The sequence below is a fragment of the Thunnus maccoyii genome, chromosome 9, assembly GCF_910596095.1.
Source record: "Thunnus maccoyii chromosome 9, fThuMac1.1, whole genome shotgun sequence".
Lineage (NCBI taxonomy): Eukaryota > Metazoa > Chordata > Actinopteri > Scombriformes > Scombridae > Thunnus > Thunnus maccoyii.
Genome location: NC_056541.1, coordinates 27,063,304 through 27,084,963, shown reverse-complemented (window position 1 = coordinate 27,084,963; position 21,660 = coordinate 27,063,304). Strand labels below are relative to the sequence as shown.

The following is a 21,660-nucleotide window of genomic DNA, read 5'->3' as shown; positions in this document are numbered from 1 at the left end:
AGTTCAGTTTCTTTAAGTTCGGGTTTTCTGTTCAGTCTTTGTTGGATCGTTTTGTGTTGTTCCTTCTGCTAGTTCTGTTCAGCCCTGTTTACCTGTCCGTGACCATCCACAATTAAAAGAGTTTTTCATCATATCTGCATTCCGGCCTCTGCGTTTGGGTCCACTCCTGCTTCCCCGAGCCTGACAGAACGATCCAACCAGTAATGGACCCAGCAGAGACAAACTGTTTTCAAGGAACCCGTCTGGCACTGGGGGGACCTCGATCAGCCAGACGGGCCTCCAAGCTTGCCAACCACCAGCACTGCCATTCGGCTTCCACTCCGGACATTCCAGCTCAGATGACTTTGCTGAAGTACTTTTATTATCAGGCATCTAAGACTGCTAGCAAGGAGCCAGCTAGCCAGCAGCCTGCCACTCCTGAGCCAGCACCAACCCAAAACCCCTACCTGGGCACCCGGTTGGCTCTGGGAGGCCCTCGGAGCGCCAACCAGAGGTCCGGTCGTCAACGCAGACGACCACACCGTTCCTTGGGTCACCTTGCCACCTGGCCTGTCCTCTCCAGCGCCTCAGAGTCTCCGCGCCCCAGAGTCTCTGCTCCCCAGCGTCCCTGCTGGCGTGCAGCAACTCTCCGTCACTGCTGGCGTGCAGTAACCCTCCGTCCCTGCTGGCGTGCAGTAACCCTCCGTCCCTGCTGGCGTGCAGTAACCCTCCGTCCCTGCTGGCGTGCAGCAACCCTCCGTCCCTGCTGGGCCAGCGCAGCTATCCCTTGTTCCGGAGCTGCGCCAGCCCCACGTTCCAGAGTCTGCAGCATCCCCTGTTGCGTCTCCGCCCGAGTCTGCAGCATCCCCTGTGGCGTCGCCGCCCGAGTCTGCAGCAGCATCCTCTTCTTCTTTGGCGTCGCCACCCGAGTCTGCAGCAGCACCCTCTTCTTCTGTGGCGTCGCCACCCGAGTCTGCAGCAGCATCCTCTTCTTCTGTGGCGTCGCCGCCCAATTCTGCAGCAGCATCCTCTTCTTCTGTGGCGTCGCCGCCCGAGTCTGCAGCAGCATCCTCTTCTTTTGTGGCGTCGCCGCCCGACTCTGCAGCAGCATCCTCTTCTCCTGTGGCGTCGCCGCCCGAGTCTGCAGCAGCATCCTCTTCTCCTGTGGCGTCGCCGCCCGAGTCTGCAGCAGCATCCTCTTCTCCTGTGGCGTCGCCGCCCGAGTCTGCAGCAGCATCCTCTTCTCCTGTGGCGTCGCCGCCCGAGTCTGCAGCAGCATCCTCTTCTCCTGTGGCGTCGCCGCCCGAGTCTGCAGCAGCATCCTCTTCTCCTGTGGCGTCGCCGCCCGAGTCTGCAGCAGCATCCTCTTCTTCTGTGGCGTCGCCGCCCGAGTCTGCAGCAGCATCCTCTTCTTCTGTGGCGTCGCCGCCCGAGTCTGCAGCAGCATCCTCTTCTTCTGTGGCGTCGCCGCCCGAGTCGGCAGCAGCATCCTCTTCTTCTGTGGCGTCGCCGCCCGAGTCTGCAGCAGCATCCTCTTCTTCTGTGGCGTCGCCGCCCGAGTCTGCAGCAGCATCCTCTTCTTCTGTGGCGTCGCCACCCGAGTCTGCAGCAGCATCCTCTTCTTCTGTGCAGCAGCATCCTCTTCTTCTGTGGCGTCGCCGCCCGAGTCTGCAGCATCCCCTGTGGCGTCGCCGCCCGAGTCTGCAGCAGCATCCTCTTCTTCTGTGGCGTCGCCGCCCGAGTCTGCAGCAGCATCCTCTTCTTCTGTGCAGCAGCATCCTCTTCTTCTGTGGCGTCGCCGCCCGAGTCTTCAGCAGCATCCTCTTCTTCTGTGCAGCAGCATCCTCTTCTTCTGTGCAGCAGCATCCTCTTCTTCTGTGGCGTCGCCGCCCGAGTCTGCAGCATCCCCTGTGGCGTCGCCGCCCGAGTGTGCAGCAGCATCCTCTTCTTCTGTGACGTCGCCGCCCGAGTCTGAAGCATCCCCTGTGGCGTCGCCGCCCGAGTCTGCAGCAGCATCCTCTTCTTCTGTGGCGTCGCCGCCCGAGTCTGCAGCAGCATCCTCTTCTTCTGTGGCGTCGCCGCCCGAGTCTGCAGCAGCATCCTCTTCTTCTGTGGCGTCGCCGCCCGAGTCTGCAGCAGCATCCTCTTGTTCTGTGGCGTCGCCGCCCGAGTCTGCAGCAGCATCCTCTTGTTCTGTGGCGTCGCCGCCCGAGTCTGCAGCAGCATCCTCTTGTTCTGTGGCGTCGCCGCCCGAGTCTGCAGCAGCATCCTCTTCTGCAGCAGCATCCCCTGTGGCGTCGCTGCCCGAGTCTGCAGCAGCATCCTCTTCTTCTGTGGCGTCGCTGCCCGAGTCTGCAGCAGCATCCTCTTCTTCTGTGGCGTCGCCGCCCGAGTCTGCAGCAGCATCCTCTTCTGCAGCACCATCCCCTGTGGCGTCGCCGCCCGAGTCTGCAGCAGCATCCTCTTCTTCTGTGGCGTCGCCGCCCGAGTCTGCAGCAGCATCCTCTTCTTCTGTGGCGTCGCCGCCCGAGTCTGCTGCAGCATCCTCTTCTTCTGTGGCGTCGCCGCCCGAGTCTGCTGCAGCATCCTCTTCTTCTGTGGCGTCGCCGCCCGAGTCTGCTGCAGCATCCTCTTCTTCTGTGGTGTCGTCGCCCGAGTCTGCAGCATCCCCTGTGGCGTCGTCGCCCGAGTCTGCAGCATCCCCTGTGGCGTCGCCGCCCGAGTCTGCAGCAGCATCCTCTTCTTCTGTGGCGTCGCCGCCCGAGTCTGCAGCAGCATCCTCTTCTTCTGTGGCGTCGCCGCCCGAGTCTGCAGCAGCATCCTCTTCTTCTGTGGCGTCGCCGCCCGAGTCTGCAGCAGCATCCTCTTCTTCTTTGGCGTCGCCGCCCGAGTCTGCAGCAGCATCCTCTTCTTCTGTGGCTTCGCCGCCCGAGTCTGCAGCAGCATCCTCTTCTTCTGTGGCGTCGCCGCCCGAGTCTGCAGCAGCATCCTCTTCTTCTGTGGCGTCGCCGCCCGAGTCTGCAGCAGCATCCTCTTCTTCTGTGGCGTCGCCGCCCGAGTGTGCAGCAGCATCCTCTTCTTCTGTGGCGTCGCCGCCCGAGTCTGCAGCAGCATCCTCTTCTTCTGTGGCGTCGCCGCCCGAGTCTGCAGCAGCATCCTCTTCTTCTGTGGCGTCGCCGCCCGAGTCTGCAGCAGCATCCTCTTCTTCTGTGGCGTCGCCGCCCGAGTCTGCAGCAGCATCCTCTTCTTCTGTGGCGTCGCCGCCCGAGTCTGCAGCAGCATCCTCTTCTTCTGTGGCGTCGCCGCCCGAGTCTGAAGCATCCCCTGTGGCGTCGCCGCCCGAGTCTGCAGCAGCATCCTCTTCTTCTGTGGCGTCGCCGCCCGAGTCTGCAGCAGCATCCTCTTCTTCTGTGCAGCAGCATCCTCTTCTTCTGTGGCGTCGCCGCCCGAGTCTGCAGCAGCATCCCCTGTGGCGTCGCCGCCCGAGTCTGCAGCAGCATCCTCTTCTTCTGTGACGTCGCCACCCGAGTCTGCAGCAGCATCCTCTTCTTCTGTGGCGTCGCCGCCCGAGTCTGCAGCAGCATGCTCTTCTTATGTGGCGTCGCCGCCCGAGTCTGCAGCAGCATCCTCTTCTTCTGTGCAGCAGCATCCTCTTCTTCTGTGCAGCAGCATCCTCTTCTTCTGTGCAGCAGCATCCTCTTCTTCTGTGGCGTCGCCGCCCGACTCTGCAGCAGCATCCTCTTCTTCTGTGGCGTCGCCGCCCGAGTCTGCAGCATCCCCTACGCCGCCCGAGTCTGCAGCAGCATCCTCTTCTTCTGTGGCGTCGCCGCCCGAGTCTGCAGCAGCATCCTCTTCTTCTGTGCAGCAGCATCCTCTTCTTCTGTGGCGTCGCCGCCCGAGTCTGCAGCAGCATCCTCTTCTTCTTTGGCGTCGCCGCCCGAGTCTGCAGCAGCATCCTCTTCTGTGACGTCGCCGCCCGAGTCTGAAGCATCCCCTGTGGCGTCGCCGCCCGAGTCTGCAGCAGCATCCTCTTCTTCTGTGGCGTCGCCGCCCGAGTCTGCAGCAGCATCCTCTTCTGTGCAGCAGCATCCTCTTCTTCTGTGGCGTCGCCGCCCGAGTCTGCAGCAGCATCCTCTTCTGTGCAGCAGCATCCTCTTCTTCTTTGGCGTCGCCGCCCGAGTCTGCAGCAGCATCCTCTTCTTCTTTGGCGTCGCCGCCCGAGTCTGCAGCAGCATCCTCTTCTTCTGTGGCGTCGCCGCCTGAGTCTGCAGCATCCCCTGTGGCGTCGCCGCCCGAGTCTGCAGCAGCATCCTCTTCTTCTGTGGCGTCGCCGCCCGAGTCTGCAGCAGCATCCTCTTCTTCTGTGGCGTCGCCGCCCGAGTCTTCAGCAGCATCCTCTTCTTCTGTGCAGCAGCATCCTCTTCTTCTGTGGCGTCGCCGCCCGAGTCTGCAGCATCCCCTGTGGTGTCGCCGCCCGAGTCTGCAGCAGCATCCTCTTCTTCTTTGGCGTCGCCGCCCGACTCTGCAGCAGCATCCTCTTCTTCTGTGGCGTCGCCGCCCGAGTCTGCAGCAGCATCCTCTTCTTCTGTGGCGTCGCCGCCCGAGTCTGCAGCAGCATCCTCTTCTTCTGTGGCGTCGCCGCCCGAGTCTGCAGCAGCATCCTCTTCTTCTGTGGCGTCGCCGCCCGAGTCTGCAGCAGCATCCTCTTCTTCTGTGGCGTCGCCGCCCGAGTCTGCAGCAGCATCCTCTTCTTCTGTGGCGTCGCCGCCCGAGTCTGCAGCAGCATCCTCTTCTGTGACGTCGCCCGCCCGAGTCTGAAGCATCCCCTGTGGCGTCGCCGCCCGAGTCTGCAGCAGCATCCTCTTCTTCTGTGGCGTCGCCGCCCGAGTCTGCAGCAGCATCCTCTTCTTCTGTGCAGCAGCATCCTCTTCTTCTGTGGCGTCGCCGCCCGAGTCTGCAGCAGCATCCTCTTCTGTGGCGTCGCCGCCCGAGTCTGCAGCAGCATCCTCTTCTGTGGTGTCGCCGCCCGAGTCTGCAGCAGCATCCTCTTGTTCTGTGGCGTCGCCGCCCGAGTCTGCAGCAGCATCCTCTTCTGCAGCAGCATCCCCTGTGGCGTCGCTGCCCGAGTCTGCAGCAGCATCCTCTTCTTCTGTGGCGTCGCTGCCCGAGTCTGCAGCAGCATCCTCTTCTTCTGTGGCGTCGCCGCCCGAGTCTGCAGCAGCATCCTCTTCTTCTGTGGCGTCGCCGCCCGAGTCTGCTGCAGCATCTCTTCTTCTGTGGCGTCGCCGCCCGAGTCTGCTGCAGCATCCTCTTCTTCTGTGGCGTCGCCGCCCGAGTCTGCTGCAGCATCCTCTTCTTCTGTGGCGTCGCCGCCCGAGTCTGCTGCAGCATCCTCTTCTTCTGTGGTGTCGTCGCCCGAGTCTGCAGCATCCCCTGTGGCGTCGTCGCCCGAGTCTGCAGCATCCCCTGTGGCGTCGCCGCCCGAGTCTGCAGCAGCATCCTCTTCTTCTGTGGCGTCGCCGCCCGAGTCTGCAGCAGCATCCTCTTCTTCTGTGGCGTCGCCGCCCGAGTTTGCAGCAGCATCCTCTTCTTCTGTGCAGCAGCATCCTCTTCTTCTGTGGCGTCGCCGCCCGAGTCTGCAGCAGCATCCCCTGTGGCGTCGCCGCCCGAGTCTGCAGCAGCATCCTCTTCTTCTGTGGCGTCGCCGCCCGAGTCTGCAGCAGCATCCTCTTCTTCTGTGGCGTCGCCGCCCGAGTCTGCAGCAGCATCCTCTTCTTCTTTGGCGTCGCCGCCCGAGTCTGCAGCAGCATCCTCTTCTTCTGTGGCGTCGCCGCCCGAGTCTGCAGCAGCATCCTCTTCTTCTGTGGCGTCGCCGCCCGAGTCTGCAGCAGCATCCTCTTCTTCTGTGGCGTCGCCGCCCGAGTCTGCAGCAGCATCCTCTTCTTCTGTGGCGTCGCCGCCCGAGTCTGCAGCAGCATCCTCTTCTTCTGTGGCGTCGCCGCCCGAGTCTGCAGCAGCATCCTCTTCTTCTGTGGCGTCGCCGCCCGAGTCTGCAGCAGCATCCTCTTCTTCTGTGGCGTCGCCGCCCGAGTCTGCAGCAGCATCCTCTGTGGTGTCGCCGCCCGAGTCTGCAGCAGCATCCTCTTCTGTGACGTCGCCGCCCGAGTCTGAAGCATCCCCTGTGGCGTCGCCGCCCGAGTCTGCAGCAGCATCCCCTTCTTCTGTGGCGTCGCCGCCCGAGTCTGCAGCAGCATCCTCTTCTTCTGTGCAGCAGCATCCTCTTCTTCTGTGGCGTCGCCGCCCGAGTCTGCAGCAGCATCCCCTGTGGCGTCGCCGCCCGAGTCTGCAGCAGCATCCTCTTCTTCTGTGGCGTCGCCGCCCGAGTCTGCAGCATCCCTTGTGGCGTCGCCGCCCGAGTCTGCAGCAGCATCCTCTTCTTCTGTGACGTCGCCACCCGAGTCTGCAGCAGCATCCTCTTCTTCTGTGGCGTCGCCGCCCGAGTCTGCAGCAGCATGCTCTTCTTCTGTGCAGCAGCATCCTCTTCTTCTGTGGCGTCGCCGCCCGAGTCTGCAGCAGCATCCTCTTCTTCTGTGGCGTCGCCGCCCGAGTCTGCAGCAGCATCCTCTTCTTCTGTGCAGCAGCATCCTCTTCTTCTGTGCAGCAGCATCCTCTTCTTCTGTGGCGTCGCCGCCCGACTCTGCAGCAGCATCCTCTTCTTCTGTGGCGTCGCCGCCCGAGTCTGCAGCATCCCCTACGCTGCCCGAGTCTGCAGCAGCATCCTCTTCTTCTGTGGCGTCGCCGCCCGAGTCTGCAGCAGCATCCTCTTCTTCTGTGGCGTCGCCGCCCGAGTCTGCAGCAGCATCCTCTTCTTCTGTGCAGCAGCATCCTCTTCTTCTGTGGCGTCGCCGCCCGAGTCTGCAGCAGCATCCTCTTCTTCTTTGGCGTCGCCGCCCGAGTCTGCAGCAGCATCCTCTTCTGTGACGTCGCCGCCCGAGTCTGAAGCATCCCCTGTGGCGTCGCCGCCCGAGTCTGCAGCAGCATCCTCTTCTTCTGTGGCGTCGCCGCCCGAGTCTGCAGCAGCATCCTCTTCTTCTGTGGCGTCGCCGCCCGAGTCTGCAGCAGCATCCTCTTCTTCTGTGCAGCAGCATCCTCTTCTTCTGTGACGTCGCCGCCCGAGTCTGCAGCAGCATCCTCTTCTTCTGTGGCGTCGCCGCCCGAGTCTGCAGCAGCATCCTCTTCTTCTTTGGCGTCGCCGCCCGAGTCTGCAGCAGCATCCTCTTCTGTGACGTCGCCGCCCGAGTCTGAAGCATCCCCTGTGGCGTCGCCGCCCGAGTCTGCAGCAGCATCCTCTTCTTCTGTGGCGTCGCCGCCCGACTCTGCAGCAGCATCCTCTTCTTCTGTGGCGTCGCCGCCCGAGTCTGCAGCAGCATCCTCTTCTTCTGTGGCGTCGCCGCCCGAGTCTGCAGCAGCATCCTCTTCTTCTGTGGCGTCGCCGCCCGAGTCTGCAGCATCCCCTGTGGCGTCGCCGCCCGAGTCTGCAGCAGCATCCTCTTCTTCTGTGGCGTCGCCGCCCGAGTCTGCAGCAGCATCCTCTTCTTCTGTGGCGTCGCCGCCCGAGTCTGCAGCAGCATCCTCTTCTTCTGTGGCATCGCCACCCGAGTCTTCAGCAGCATCCTCTTCTTCTGTGGCGTCGCCGCCCGAGTCTGCATCATCCCCTACGCCGCCCGAGTCTGCAGCAGCATCCTCTTCTTCTGTGGCGTCGCTGCCCGAGTCTGCAGCAGCATCCTCTTCTTCTGTGGCGTCGCCGCCTGAGTCTGCAGCATCCCCTGTGGCGTCGCCACCCGAGTCTGCAGCAGCATCCTCTTCTTCTGTGCAGCAGCATCCTCTTCTTCTGTGGCGTCGCCGCCCGAGTCTGCAGCAGCATCGTCTTCTTCTGTGGCGTCGCCGCCCGAGTCTGCAGCATCCCCTGTGGCGTCGCCGCCCGAGTCTGCAGCAGCATCCTCTTCTTCTGTGACGTCGCCGCCCGAGTCTGCAGCAGCATCCTCTTCTTCTGTGGCGTCGCCGCCCGAGTCTGCAGCAGCATCCTCTTCTTCTGTGGCGTCGCCGCCCGAGTCTGCAGCATCCCCTGTGGCGTCGCCGCCCGAGTCTGCAGCAGCATCCTCTTCTTCTGTGGCGTCGCCGCCCGAGTCTGCAGCAGCATCCTCTTCGTCTGTGGCGTCGCCGCCCGAGTCTGCAGCAGCATCCTCTTCTTCTGTGGCGTTGCCGCCCGAGTCTGCAGCATCCCCTACGCCGCCCGAGTCTGAAGCAGCATCCTCTTCTTCTGTGGTGTCGCCGCCCGAGTCTGCAGCAGCATCCTCTTCTTCCGTGGCGTCGCCGCCCGAGTCTGCAGCATCCCCTGTGGCGTCGCCGCCTGAGTCTGCAGCAGCATCCTCTTCTTCTTTGGCGTCGCCGCCCGAGTCTGAAGCATCCCCTGTGGCGTCGCCGCCCGAGTCTGCAGCAGCATCCTCTTCTTCTGTGCAGCAGCATCCTCTTCTTCTGTGCAGCAGCATCCTCTTCTTCTGTGCAGCAGCATCCTCTTCTTCTGTGCAGCAGCATCCTCTTCTTCTGTGCCCGAGTCTGCAGCAGCATCCTCTTCTTCTGTGCAGCAGCATCGTCTTCTTCTGTGGCGTCGCCGCCCGAGTCTGCAGCAGCATCCTCTTCTTCTTTGGCGTCGCCGCCCGAGTCTGCAGCAGCATCCTCTTCTGTGACGTCGCCGCCCGAGTCTGAAGCATCCCCTGTGGCGTCGCCGCCCGAGTCTGCAGCAGCATCCTCTTCTTCTGTGGCGTCGCCGCCCGACTCTGCAGCAGCATCCTCTTCTTCTGTGGCGTCGCCGCCCGAGTCTGCAGCAGCATCCTCTTCTTCTGTGGCGTCGCCGCCCGAGTCTGCAGCAGCATCCTCTTCTTCTGTGGCGTCGCCGTCCGAGTCTGTAGCATCCCCTGTGGCGTCGCCGCCCGAGTCTGCAGCAGCATCCTCTTCTTCTGTGGCGTCGCCGCCCGAGTCTGCAGCAGCATCCTCTTCTTCTGTGGCGTCGCCACCCGAGTCTGCAGCAGCATCCTCTTCTTCTGTGGCATCGCCACCCGAGTCTTCAGCAGCATCCTCTTCTTCTGTGGCGTCGCCGCCCGAGTCTGCATCATCCCCTACGCCGCCCGAGTCTGCAGCAGCATCCTCTTCTTCTGTGGCGTCGCTGCCCGAGTCTGCAGCAGCATCCTCTTCTTCTGTGGCGTCGCCGCCTGAGTCTGCAGCAGCATCCTCTTCTTCTGTGGCGTCGCCGCCCGACTCTGCAGCAGCATCCTCTTCTTCTGTGGCGTCGCCGCCCGACTCTGCAGCAGCATCCTCTTCTTCTGTGGCGTCGCCGCCCGAGTCTGCAGCAGCATCCTCTTCTTCTGTGGCGTCGCCGCCCGAGTCTGCAGCAGCATCCTCTTCTTCTGTGGCGTCGCCGCCCGAGTCTGCAGCAGCATCCTCTTCTTCTGTGGCGTCGCCGCCCGAGTCTGCAGCAGCATCCTCTTCTTCTGTGGCGTCGCCGCCCGAGTCTGCAGCAGCATCCTCTTCTTCTGTGGCGTCGCCGCCCGAGTCTGCAGCAGCATCCTCTTCTTCTGTGGCGTCGCCGCCCGAGTGTGCAGCAGCATCCTCTTCTTCTGTGGCGTCGCCGCCCGAGTGTGCAGCAGCATCCTCTTCTTCTGTGGCGTCGCCGCCCGAGTCTGCAGCAGCATCTTCTTCTTCTGTGCAGCAGCATCCTCTTCTTCTGTGGCGTCGCCGCCCGAGTCGGCAGCAGCATCCTCTTCTTCTGTGGCGTCGCCGCCCGAGTCTGCAGCAGCATCCTCTTCTTCTGTGGCGTCGCCGCCCGAGTCTGCAGCAGCATCCTCTTCTTCTGTGGCGTCGCCGCCCGAGTCTGCAGCATCCCCTGTGGCGTCGCCGCCCGAGTCTGCAGCAGCATCCTCTTCTTCTGTGGCGTCGCCGCCCGAGTCTGCAGCAGCATCCTCTTCTTCTGTGGCGTCGCCGCCCGAGTCTGCAGCAGCATCGTCTTCTTCTGTGGCGTCGCCGCCCGAGTCTGCAGCATCCCCTGTGGCGTCGCCGCCCGAGTCTGCAGCAGCATCCTCTTCTTCTGTGACGTCGCCGCCCGAGTCTGCAGCAGCATCCTCTTCTTCTGTGGCGTCGCCGCCCGAGTCTGCAGCAGCATCCTCTTCTTCTGTGGCGTCGCCGCCCGAGTCTGCAGCATCCCCTGTGGCGTCGCCGCCCGAGTCTGCAGCAGCATCCTCTTCTTCTGTGGCGTCGCCGCCCGAGTCTGCAGCAGCATCCTCTTCGTCTGTGGCGTCGCCGCCCGAGTCTGCAGCAGCATCCTCTTCTTCTGTGGCGTTGCCGCCCGAGTCTGCAGCATCCCCTACGCCGCCCGAGTCTGAAGCAGCATCCTCTTCTTCTGTGGTGTCGCCGCCCGAGTCTGCAGCAGCATCCTCTTCTTCCGTGGCGTCGCCGCCCGAGTCTGCAGCATCCCCTGTGGCGTCGCCGCCTGAGTCTGCAGCAGCATCCTCTTCTTCTTTGGCGTCGCCGCCCGAGTCTGAAGCATCCCCTGTGGCGTCGCCGCCCGAGTCTGCAGCAGCATCCTCTTCTTCTGTGCAGCAGCATCCTCTTCTTCTGTGCAGCAGCATCCTCTTCTTCTGTGCAGCAGCATCCTCTTCTTCTGTGCAGCAGCATCCTCTTCTTCTGTGCCCGAGTCTGCAGCAGCATCCTCTTCTTCTGTGCAGCAGCATCGTCTTCTTCTGTGGCGTCGCCGCCCGAGTCTGCAGCAGCATCCTCTTCTTCTTTGGCGTCGCCGCCCGAGTCTGCAGCAGCATCCTCTTCTGTGACGTCGCCGCCCGAGTCTGAAGCATCCCCTGTGGCGTCGCCGCCCGAGTCTGCAGCAGCATCCTCTTCTTCTGTGGCGTCGCCGCCCGACTCTGCAGCAGCATCCTCTTCTTCTGTGGCGTCGCCGCCCGAGTCTGCAGCAGCATCCTCTTCTTCTGTGGCGTCGCCGCCCGAGTCTGCAGCAGCATCCTCTTCTTCTGTGGCGTCGCCGTCCGAGTCTGTAGCATCCCCTGTGGCGTCGCCGCCCGAGTCTGCAGCAGCATCCTCTTCTTCTGTGGCGTCGCCGCCCGAGTCTGCAGCAGCATCCTCTTCTTCTGTGGCGTCGCCACCCGAGTCTGCAGCAGCATCCTCTTCTTCTGTGGCATCGCCACCCGAGTCTTCAGCAGCATCCTCTTCTTCTGTGGCGTCGCCGCCCGAGTCTGCATCATCCCCTACGCCGCCCGAGTCTGCAGCAGCATCCTCTTCTTCTGTGGCGTCGCTGCCCGAGTCTGCAGCAGCATCCTCTTCTTCTGTGGCGTCGCCGCCCGACTCTGCAGCAGCATCCTCTTCTTCTGTGGCGTCGCCGCCCGAGTCTGCAGCAGCATCCTCTTCTTCTGTGGCGTCGCCGCCCGAGTCTGCAGCAGCATCCTCTTCTTCTGTGGCGTCGCCGCCCGAGTCTGCAGCAGCATCCTCTTCTTCTGTGGCGTCGCCGCCCGAGTCTGCAGCAGCATCCTCTTCTTCTGTGGCGTCGCCGCCCGAGTCTGCAGCAGCATCCTCTTCTTCTGTGGCGTCGCCGCCCGAGTCTGCAGCAGCATCCTCTTCTTCTGTGGCGTCGCCGCCCGAGTCTGCAGCAGCATCCTCTTCTTCTGTGGCGTCGCCGCCCGAGTCTGCAGCAGCATCCTCTTCTTCTGTGGCGTCGCCGCCCGAGTCTGCAGCAGCATCCTCTTCTTCTGTGGCGTCGCCGCCCGAGTGTGCAGCAGCATCCTCTTCTTCTGTGGCGTCGCCGCCCGAGTCTGCAGCATCCCCTGTGGTGTCGCCGCCCGAGTCTGCAGCAGCATCTTCTTCTTCTGTGCAGCAGCATCCTCTTCTTCTGTGGCGTCGCCGCCCGAGTCGGCAGCAGCATCCTCTTCTTCTGTGGCGTCGCCGCCCGAGTCTGCAGCAGCATCCTCTTCTTCTGTGGCGTCGCCGCCCGAGTCTGCAGCAGCATCCTCTTCTTCTGTGGCGTCGCCGCCCGAGTCTGCAGCATCCCCTGTGGCGTCGCCGCCCGAGTCTGCAGCAGCATCCTCTTCTTCTGTGGCGTCGCCGCCCGAGTCTGCAGCATCCCCTACGCCGCCCGAGTCTGCAGCAGCATCCTCTTCTTCTGTGGCGTCGCCGCCCGAGTCTGCAGCAGCATCCTCTTCTTCTGTGGCGTCGTCGCCCGAGTCTGCAGCATCCCCTGTGGCGTCGCCGCCCGAGTATGCAGCAGCATCCTCTTCTTCTGTGACGTCGCCACCCGAGTCTGCAGCAGCATACTCTTCTTCTGTGCAGCAGCATCCTCTTCTTCTGTGCAGCAGCATCCTCTTCTTCTGTGGCATCGCCGCCCGAGTCTGTAGCAGCATCCTCTTCTTCTGTGACGTCGCCACCCGAGTCTGCAGCAGCATCCTCTTCTTCTGTGCAGCAGCATCCTCTTCTTCTGTGCAGCAGCATCCTCTTCTTCTGTGGCGTCGCCGCCCGAGTCTGAAGCATCCCCTGTGGCGTCGCCGCCCGAGTCTGCAGCAGCATCCTCTTCTTCTGTGGCGTCGCCGCCCGAGTCTGCAGCATCCCCTGTGGCGTCGCCGCCCGAGTCCCCTGTGGCGTCTGCAGCAGCATCCTCTTCTTCTGTGGCGTCGCCGCCCGTGTCTGCAGCAGCATCCTCTTCTTCTGTGGCGTCGCCGCCCGAGTGTGCAGCAGCATCGTCTTCTTCTGTGGCGGCGCCGCCCGAGTCTGCAGCAGCATCCTCTTCTTCTGTGGCGTCGCCGCCCGACTCTGCAGCAGCATCCTCTTCTTCTGTGGCGTCGCCACCCGAGTCTGCAGCAGCATCCTCTTCTTCTGTGGCGTCGCCGCCCGAGTCTGCAGCAGCATCCTCTTCTTCTGTGCAGCAGCATCCTCTTCTTCGGTGCAGCAGCATCCTCTTCTTCTGTGGCGTCGCCGCCCGAGTCTGCAGCATCCCCTGTGGCGTCGCCGCCCGAGTCTGCAGCAGCATCCTCTTCTTCTGTGGCGTCGCCGCCCGAGTCTGCAGCAGCATCCTCTTCTTCTGTGGCGTCGCCACCCGAGTCTGCAGCAGCATCCTCTTCTTCTGTGGCGTCGCCACCCGAGTCTTCAGCAGCATCCTCTTCTTCTGTGGCGTCGCCGCCCGAGTCTGCATCATCCCCTACGCCGCCCGAGTCTGCAGCAGCATCCTCTTCTTCTGTGGCGTCGCTGCCCGAGTCTGCAGCAGCATCCTCTTCTTCTGTGGCGTCGCCGCCTGAGTCTGCAGCATCCCCTGTGGCGTCGCCACCCGAGTCTGCAGCAGCATCCTCTTCTTCTGTGCAGCAGCATCCTCTTCTTCTGTGGCGTCGCCGCCCGAGTCTGCAGCAGCATCCTCTTCTTCTGTGGCGTCGCCGCCCGAGTCTGCAGCAGCATCCTCTTCTTCTTTGGCGTCGCCGCCCGACTCTGCAGCAGCATCCTCTTCTTCTGTGGCGTCGCCGCCCGAGTCTGCAGCAGCATCCTCTTCTTCTGTGCAGCAGCATCCTCTTCTTCTGTGGCATCGCCGCCCGAGTCTGTAGCAGCATCCTCTTCTTCTGTGACGTCGCCACCCGAGTCTGCAGCAGCATCCTCTTCTTCTGTGCAGCAGCATCCTCTTCTTCTGTGCAGCAGCATCCTCTTCTTCTGTGGCGTCGCCGCCCGAGTCTGAAGCATCCCCTGTGGCGTCGCCGCCCGAGTCTGCAGCAGCATCCTCTTCTTCTGTGGCGTCGCCGCCCGAGTCTGCAGCATCCCCTGTGGCGTCGCCGCCCGAGTCCCCTGTGGCGTCTGCAGCAGCATCCTCTTCTTCTGTGGCGTCGCCGCCCGTGTCTGCAGCAGCATCCTCTTCTTCTGTGGCGTCGCCGCCCGTGTCTGCAGCAGCATCGTCTTCTTCTGTGGCGGCGCCGCCCGAGTCTGCAGCAGCATCCTCTTCTTCTGTGGCGTCGCCGCCCGACTCTGCAGCAGCATCCTCTTCTTCTGTGGCGTCGCCGCCCGAGTCTGCAGCAGCATCCTCTTCTTCTGTGGCGTCGCCGCCCGAGTCTGCAGCAGCATCCTCTTTTTCTGTGCAGCAGCATCCTCTTCTTCGGTGCAGCAGCATCCTCTTCTTCTGTGGTGTCGCCGCCCGAGTCTGCAGCAGCATCCTCTTCTTCTGTGGCGTCGCCGCCCGAGTCTGCAGCAGCATCCTCTTCTTCTGTGGCGTCGCCGCCCGAGTCTGCAGCAGCATCCTCTTCTTCTGTGGCGTCGCCGCCCGAGTCTGCAGCAGCATCCTCTTCTTCTGTGGCGTCGCCACCCGAGTCTGCAGCAGCATCCTCTTCTTCTGTGGCATCGCCACCCGAGTCTTCAGCAGCATCCTCTTCTTCTGTGGCGTCGCCGCCCGAGTCTGCATCATCCCCTACGCCGCCCGAGTCTGCAGCAGCATCCTCTTCTTCTGTGGCGTCGCTGCCCGAGTCTGCAGCAGCATCCTCTTCTTCTGTGGCGTCGCCGCCTGAGTCTGCAGCATCCCCTGTGGCGTCGCCACCCGAGTCTTCAGCAGCATCCTCTTCTTCTGTGCAGCAGTATTCTCTTCTTCTGTGGCGTCGCCCCCCGAGTCTGCAGCAGCATCCTCTTCTTCTGTGGCGTCGCCGCCCGAGTCTGCAGCAGCATCCTCTTCTTCTTTGGCGTCGCCGCCCGACTCTGCAGCAGCATCCTCTTCTTCTGTGGCGTCGCCGCCCGAGTCTGCAGCAGCATCCTCTTCTTCTTTGGCGTCGCCGCCCGACTCTGCAGCAGCATCCTCTTCTTCTGTGGCGTCGCCGCCCGACTCTGCAGCAGCATCCTCTTCTTCTGTGGCGTCGCCGCCCGAGTCTGCAGCAGCATCCTCTTCTTCTGTGGCGTCGCCGCCCGAGTCTGCAGCAGCATCCTCTTCTTCTGTGGCGTCGCCGCCCGAGTCTGCAGCAGCATCCTCTTCTTCTGTGGCGTCGCCGCCCGAGTCTGCAGCAGCATCCTCTTCTTCTGTGGCGTCGCCGCCCGAGTCTGCAGCATCCCCTGTGGCGTCGCCGCCCGAGTCTGCAGCAGCATCCTCTTCTTCTGTGGCGTCGCCGCCCGAGTCTGCAGCAGCATCCTCTTCTTCTGTGGCGTCGCCGCCCGAGTCTGCAGCAGCATCCTCTTCTTCTGTGGCGTCGCCGCCCGAGTCTGCAGCAGCATCCTCTTCTTCTGTGGCGTCGCCGCCCGAGTCTGCAGCAGCATCCTCTTCTTCTTTGGCGTCGCCGCCCGACTCTGCAGCAGCATCCTCTTCTTCTGTGGCGTCGCCGCACGAGTGTGCAGCAGCATCCTCTTCTTCTGTGGCGTCGCCGCCCGAGTCTGCAGCATCCCCTGTGGTGTCGCCGCCCGAGTCTGCAGCAGCATCCTCTTCTTCTGTGCAGCAGCATCCTCTTATTTTGTGGTGTCGCCGCCCGAGTCGGCAGCAGCATCCTCTTCTTCTGTGGCGTCGCCGCCCGAGTCTGCAGCAGCATCCTCTTCTTCTGTGGCGTCGCCGCCCGAGTCTGCAGCAGCATCCTCTTCTTCTGTGGCGTCGCCGCCCGAGTCTGCAGCATCCCCTGTGGCGTCGCCGCCCGAGTCTGCAGCAGCATCCTCTTCTTCTGTGGCGTCGCCGCCCGAGTCTGCAGCATCCCCTACGCCGCCCGAGTCTGCAGCAGCATCCTCTTCTTCTGTGGCGTCGCCGCCCGAGTCTGCAGCAGCATCCTCTTCTTCTGTGGCGTCGTCGCCCGAGTCTGCAGCATCTCCTGTGGCGTCGCCGCCCGAGTATGCAGCAGCATCCTCTTCTTCTGTGACGTCGCCACCCGAGTCTGCAGCAGCATCCTCTTCTTCTGTGCAGCAGCATCCTCTTCTTCTGTGCAGCAGCATCCTCTTCTTCTGTGGCGTCGCCGCCCGAGTCTGCAGCAGCATCCTCTTCTTCTGTGGCGTCGCCGCCCGAGTCTGCAGCAGCATCCTCTTCTTCTGTGGCGTCGCCGCCCGAGTCTGCAGCATCCCCTGTGGCGTCGCCGCCCGAGTCTGCAGCAGCATCCTCTTCTTCTGTGGCGTCGCCGCCCGAGTCTGCAGCAGCATCCTCTTCTTCTGTGGCGTCGCCGCCCGAGTCTGCAGCAGCATCCTCTTCTTCTGTGGCGTCGCCGCCCGAGTCTGCAGCAGCATCCTCTTCTTCTGTGGCGTCGCCGCCCGAGTCTGCAGCAGCATCCTCTTCTTCTTTGGCGTCGCCGCCCGACTCTGCAGCAGCATCCTCTTCTTCTGTGGCGTCGCCGCCCGAGTGTGCAGCAGCATCCTCTTCTTCTGTGGCGTCGCCGCCCGAGTCTGCAGCATCCCCTGTGGTGTCGCCGCCCGAGTCTGCAGCAGCATCCTCTTCTTCTGTGCAGCAGCATCCTCTTCTTCTGTGGTGTCGCCGCCCGAGTCGGCAGCAGCATCCTCTTCTTCTGTGGCGTCGCCGCCCGAGTCTGCAGCAGCATCCTCTTCTTCTGTGGCGTCACCGCCCGAGTCTGCAGCAGCATCCTCTTCTTCTGTGGCGTCGCCGCCCGAGTCTGCAGCATCCCCTGTGGCGTCGCCGCCCGAGTCTGCAGCAGCATCCTCTTCTTCTGTGGCGTCGCCGCCCGAGTCTGCAGCATCCCCTACGCCGCCCGAGTCTGCAGCAGCATCCTCTTCTTCTGTGGCGTCGCCGCCCGAGTCTGCAGCAGCATCCTCTTCTTCTGTGGCGTCGTCGCCCGAGTCTGCAGCATCTCCTGTGGCGTCGCCGCCCGAGTATGCAGCAGCATCCTCTTCTTCTGTGACGTCGCCACCCGAGTCTGCAGCAGCATCCTCTTCTTCTGTGCAGCAGCATCCTCTTCTTCTGTGCAGCAGCATCCTCTTCTTCTGTGGCATCGCCGCCCGAGTCTGTAGCAGCATCCTCTTCTTCTGTGACGTCGCCACCCGAGTCTGCAGCAGCATCCTCTTCTTCTGTGCAGCAGCATCCTCTTCTTCTGTGCAGCAGCATCCTCTTCTTCTGTGGCGTCGCCGCCCGAGTCTGAAGCATCCCCTGTGGCGTCGCCGCCCGAGTCTGCAGCAGCATCCTCTTCTTCTGTGGCGTCGCCGCCCGAGTCTGCAGCATCCCCTGTGGCGTCGCCGCCCGAGTCCCCTGTGGCGTCTGCAGCAGCATCCTCTTCTTCTGTGGCGTCGCCGCCCGTGTCTGCAGCAGCATCCTCTTCTTCTGTGGCGTCGCCGCCCGAGTGTGCAGCAGCATCGTCTTCTTCTGTGGCGGCGCCGCCCGACTCTGCAGCAGCATCCTCTTCTTCTGTGGCGTCGCCGCCCGAGTCTGCAGCAGCATCCTCTTCTTCTGTGGCGTCGCCGCCCGAGTCTGCAGCAGCATCCTCTTTTTCTGTGCAGCAGCATCCTCTTCTTCGGTGCAGCAGCATCCTCTTCTTCTGTGGCGTCGCCGCCCGAGTCTGCAGCAGCATCCTCTTCTTCTGTGGCGTCGCCGCCCGAGTCTGCAGCAGCATCCTCTTCTTCTGTGGCGTCGCCGCCCGAGTCTGCAGCAGCATCCTCTTCTTCTGTGGCGTCGCCGCCCGACTCTGCAGCAGCATCCTCTTCTTCTGTGGCGTCGCCGCCCGACTCTGCAGCAGCATCCTCTTCTTCTGTGCAGCAGCATCCTCTTCTTCTGTGGCGTCGCCGCCCGAGTCTGCAGCAGCATCCTCTTCTTCTGTGGCGTCGCCGCCCGAGTCTGCAGCAGCATCCTCTTCTTCTGTGGCGTCGCCGCCCGAGTCTGCAGCAGCATCCTCTTCTTCTGTGGCGTCGCCGCCCGAGTCTGCAGCATCCCCTGTGGCGTCGCCGCCCGAGTCTGCAGCAGCATCCTCTTCTTCTGTGGCGTCGCCGCCCGAGTCTGCAGCAGCATCCTCTTCTTCTGTGGCGTCGCCGCCCGAGTCTGCAGCAGCATCCTCTTCTTCTGTGGCGTCGCCGCCCGAGTCTGCAGCAGCATCCTCTTCTTCTGTGGCGTCGCCGCCCGAGTCTACAGCAGCATCCTCTTCTTCTTTGGCGTCGCCGCCCGACTCTGCAGCAGCATCCTCTTCTTCTGTGGCGTCGCCGCCCGAGTGTGCAGCAGCATCCTCTTCTTCTGTGGCGTCGCCGCCCGAGTCTGCAGCATCCCCTGTGGTGTCGCCGCCCGAGTCTGCAGCAGCATCCTCTTCTTCTGTGCAGCAGCATCCTCTTCTTCTGTGGCGTCGCCGCCCGAGTCGGCAGCAGCATCCTCTTCTTCTGTGGCGTCGCCGCCCGAGTCTGCAGCAGCATCCTCTTCTTCTGTGGCGTCGCCGCCCGAGTCTGCAGCAGCATCCTCTTCTTCTGTGGCGTCGCCGCCCGAGTCTGCAGCATCCCCTGTGGCGTCGCCGCCCGAGTCTGCAGCAGCATCCTCTTCTTCTGTGGCGTCGCCGCCCGAGTCTGCAGCATCCCCTACGCCGCCCGAGTCTGCAGCAGCATCCTCTTCTTCTGTGGCGTCGCCGCCCGAGTCTGCAGCAGCATCCTCTTCTTCTGTGGCGTCGTCGCCCGAGTCTGCAGCATCCCCTGTGGCGTCGCCGCCCGAGTATGCAGCAGCATCCTCTTCTTCTGTGACGTCGCCACCCGAGTCTGCAGCAGCATCCTCTTCTTCTGTGCAGCAGCATCCTCTTCTTCTGTGCAGCAGCATCCTCTTCTTCTGTGCAGCAGCATCCTCTTCTTCTGTGGCATCGCCGCCCGAGTCTGTAGCAGCATCCTCTTCTTCTGTGACGTCGCCACCCGAGTCTGCAGCAGCATCCTCTTCTTCTGTGCAGCAGCATCCTCTTCTTCTGTGCAGCAGCATCCTCTTCTTCTGTGGCGTCGCCGCCCGAGTCTGAAGCATCCCCTGTGGCGTCGCCGCCCGAGTCTGCAGCAGCATCCTCTTCTTCTGTGGCGTCGCCGCCCGAGTCTGCAGCATCCCCTGTGGCGTCTGCAGCAGCATCCTCTTCTTCTGTGGCGTCGCCGCCCGTGTCTGCAGCAGCATCCTCTTCTTCTGTGGCGTCGCCGCCCGAGTGTGCAGCAGCATCGTCTTCTTCTGTGGCGGCGCCGCCCGAGTCTGCAGCAGCATCCTCTTCTTCTGTGGCGTCGCCGCCCGACTCTGCAGCAGCATCCTCTTCTTCTGTGGCGTCGCCGCCCGAGTCTGCGGCAGCATCCTCTTCTTCTGTGGCGTCGCCGCCCGAGTCTGCAGCAGCATCCTCTTTTTCTGTGCAGCAGCATCCTCTTCTTCGGTGCAGCAGCATCCTCTTCTTCTGTGGCGTCGCCGCCCGAGTCTGCAGCAGCATCCTCTTCTTCTGTGGCGTCGCCGCCCGAGTCTGCAGCAGCATCCTCTTCTTCTGTGGCGTCGCCGCCCGAGTCTGCAGCAGCATCCTCTTCTTCTGTGGCGTCGCCGCCCGAGTCTGCAGCAGCATCCTCTTCTTCTGTGGCGTCGCCACCCGAGTCTGCAGCAGCATCCTCTTCTTCTGTGGCATCGCCACCCGAGTCTTCAGCAGCATCCTCTTCTTCTGTGGCGTCGCCGCCCGAGTCTGCATCATCCCCTACGCCGCCCGAGTCTGCAGCAGCATCCTCTTCTTCTGTGGCGTCGCTGCCCGAGTCTGCAGCAGCATCCTCTTCTTCTGTGGCGTCGCCGCCTGAGTCTGCAGCATCCCCTGTGGCGTCGCCACCCGAGTCTGCAGCAGCATCCTCTTCTTCTGTGCAGCAGCATCCTCTTCTTCTGTGGCGTCGCCCCCCGAGTCTGCAGCAGCATCCTCTTCTTCTGTGGCGTCGCCGCCCGAGTCTGCAGCAGCATCCTCTTCTTCTGTGGCGTCGCCGCCCGACTCTGCAGCAGCATCCTCTTCTTCTGTGGCGTCACCGCCCGAGTCTGCAGCAGCATCCTCTTCTTCTTTGGCGTCGCCGCCCGACTCTGCAGCAGCATCCTCTTCTTCTGTGGCGTCGCCGCCCGACTCTGCAGCAGCATCCTCTTCTTCTGTGGCGTCGCCGCCCGAGTCTGCAGCAGCATCCTCTTCTTCTGTGGCGTCGCCGCCCGAGTCTGCAGCAGCATCCTCTTCTTCTGTGGCGTCGCCGCCCGAGTCTGCAGCAGCATCCTCTTCTTCTGTGGCGTCGCCGCCCGAGTCTGCAGCAGCATCCTCTTCTTCTGTGGCGTCGCCGCCCGAGTCTGCAGCATCCCCTGTGGCGTCGCCGCCCGAGTCTGCAGCAGCATCCTCTTCTTCTGTGGCGTCGCCGCCCGAGTCTGCAGCAGCATCCTCTTCTTCTGTGGCGTCGCCGCCCGAGTCTGCAGCAGCATCCTCTTCTTCTGTGGCGTCGCCGCCCGAGTCTGCAGCAGCATCCTCTTCTTCTGTGGCGTCGCCGCCCGAGTCTGCAGCAGCATCCTCTTCTTCTTTGGCGTCGCCGCCCGACTCTGCAGCAGCATCCTCTTCTTCTGTGGCGTCGCCGCCCGAGTGTGCAGCAGCATCCTCTTCTTCTGTGGCGTCGCCGCCCGAGTCTGCAGCATCCCCTGTGGTGTCGCCGCCCGAGTCTGCAGCAGCATCCTCTTCTTCTGTGCAGCAGCATCCTCTTCTTCTGTGGTGTCGCCGCCCGAGTCGGCAGCAGCATCCTCTTCTTCTGTGGCGTCGCCGCCCGAGTCTGCAGCAGCATCCTCTTCTTCTGTGGCGTCGCCGCCCGAGTCTGCAGCAGCATCCTCTTCTTCTGTGGCGTCGCCGCCCGAGTCTGCAGCATCCCCTGTGGCGTCGCCGCCCGAGTCTGCAGCAGCATCCTCTTCTTCTGTGGCGTCGCCGCCCGAGTCTGCAGCATCCCCTACGCCGCCCGAGTCTGCAGCAGCATCCTCTTCTTCTGTGGCGTCGCCGCCCGAGTCTGCAGCAGCATCCTCTTCTTCTGTGGCGTCGTCGCCCGAGTCTGCAGCATCCCCTGTGGCGTCGCCGCCCGAGTATGCAGCAGCATCCTCTTCTTCTGTGACGTCGCCACCCGAGTCTGCAGCAGCATCCTCTTCTTCTGTGCAGGAGCATCCTCTTCTTCTGTGCAGCAGCATCCTCTTCTTCTGTGGCGTCGCCGCCCGAGTCTGAAGCATCCCCTGTGGCGTCGCCGCCCGAGTCTGCAGCAGCATCCTCTTCTTCTGTGGCGTCGCCGCCCGAGTCTGCAGCATCCCCTGTGGCGTCGCCGCCCGAGTCCCCTGTGGCGTCTGCAGCAGCATCCTCTTCTTCTGTGGCGTCGCCGCCCGTGTCTGCAGCAGCATCCTCTTCTTCTGTGGCGTCGCCGCCCGAGTGTGCAGCAGCATCGTCTTCTTCTGTGGCGGCGCCGCCCGAGTCTGCAGTAGCATCCTCTTCTTCTGTGGCGTCGCCGCCCGACTCTGCAGCAGCATCCTCTTCTTCTGTGGCGTCGCCGCCCGAGTCTGCAGCAGCATCCTCTTCTTCTTCTGTGGCGTCGCCGCCCGAGTCTGCAGCAGCATCCTCTTCTTCTGTGGCGTCGCCGCCCGAGTCTGCAGCAGCATCCTCTTCTTCTGTGGCGTCGCCGCCCGAGCAGCATCCTCTTCTTCTGTGGCGTCGCCGCCCGAGTCTGCAGCAGCATCCTCTTCTT

General features: G+C 63.4%; 1 protein-coding gene across 1 annotated transcript; it reads left to right on the top strand.

The window, feature by feature from the left end:
- Window positions 1–203: 203 nt before the first annotated feature.
- Window positions 204–20,547, top strand: LOC121903843 (chitinase-like protein PB1E7.04c; the record flags this gene model as incomplete). The annotated part of the gene is made up of 10 exons (XM_042421236.1): window positions 204–647; window positions 730–849; window positions 8,774–9,529; window positions 9,590–9,613; window positions 10,991–11,578; window positions 12,334–12,357; window positions 14,203–14,505; window positions 14,599–14,622; window positions 14,664–15,065; window positions 19,951–20,547. Coding segments are annotated over exons 1-10 (3,282 nt in total), but the record flags the coding sequence as incomplete, so codon positions are not given.
- Window positions 20,548–21,660: the final 1,113 nt, after the last annotated feature.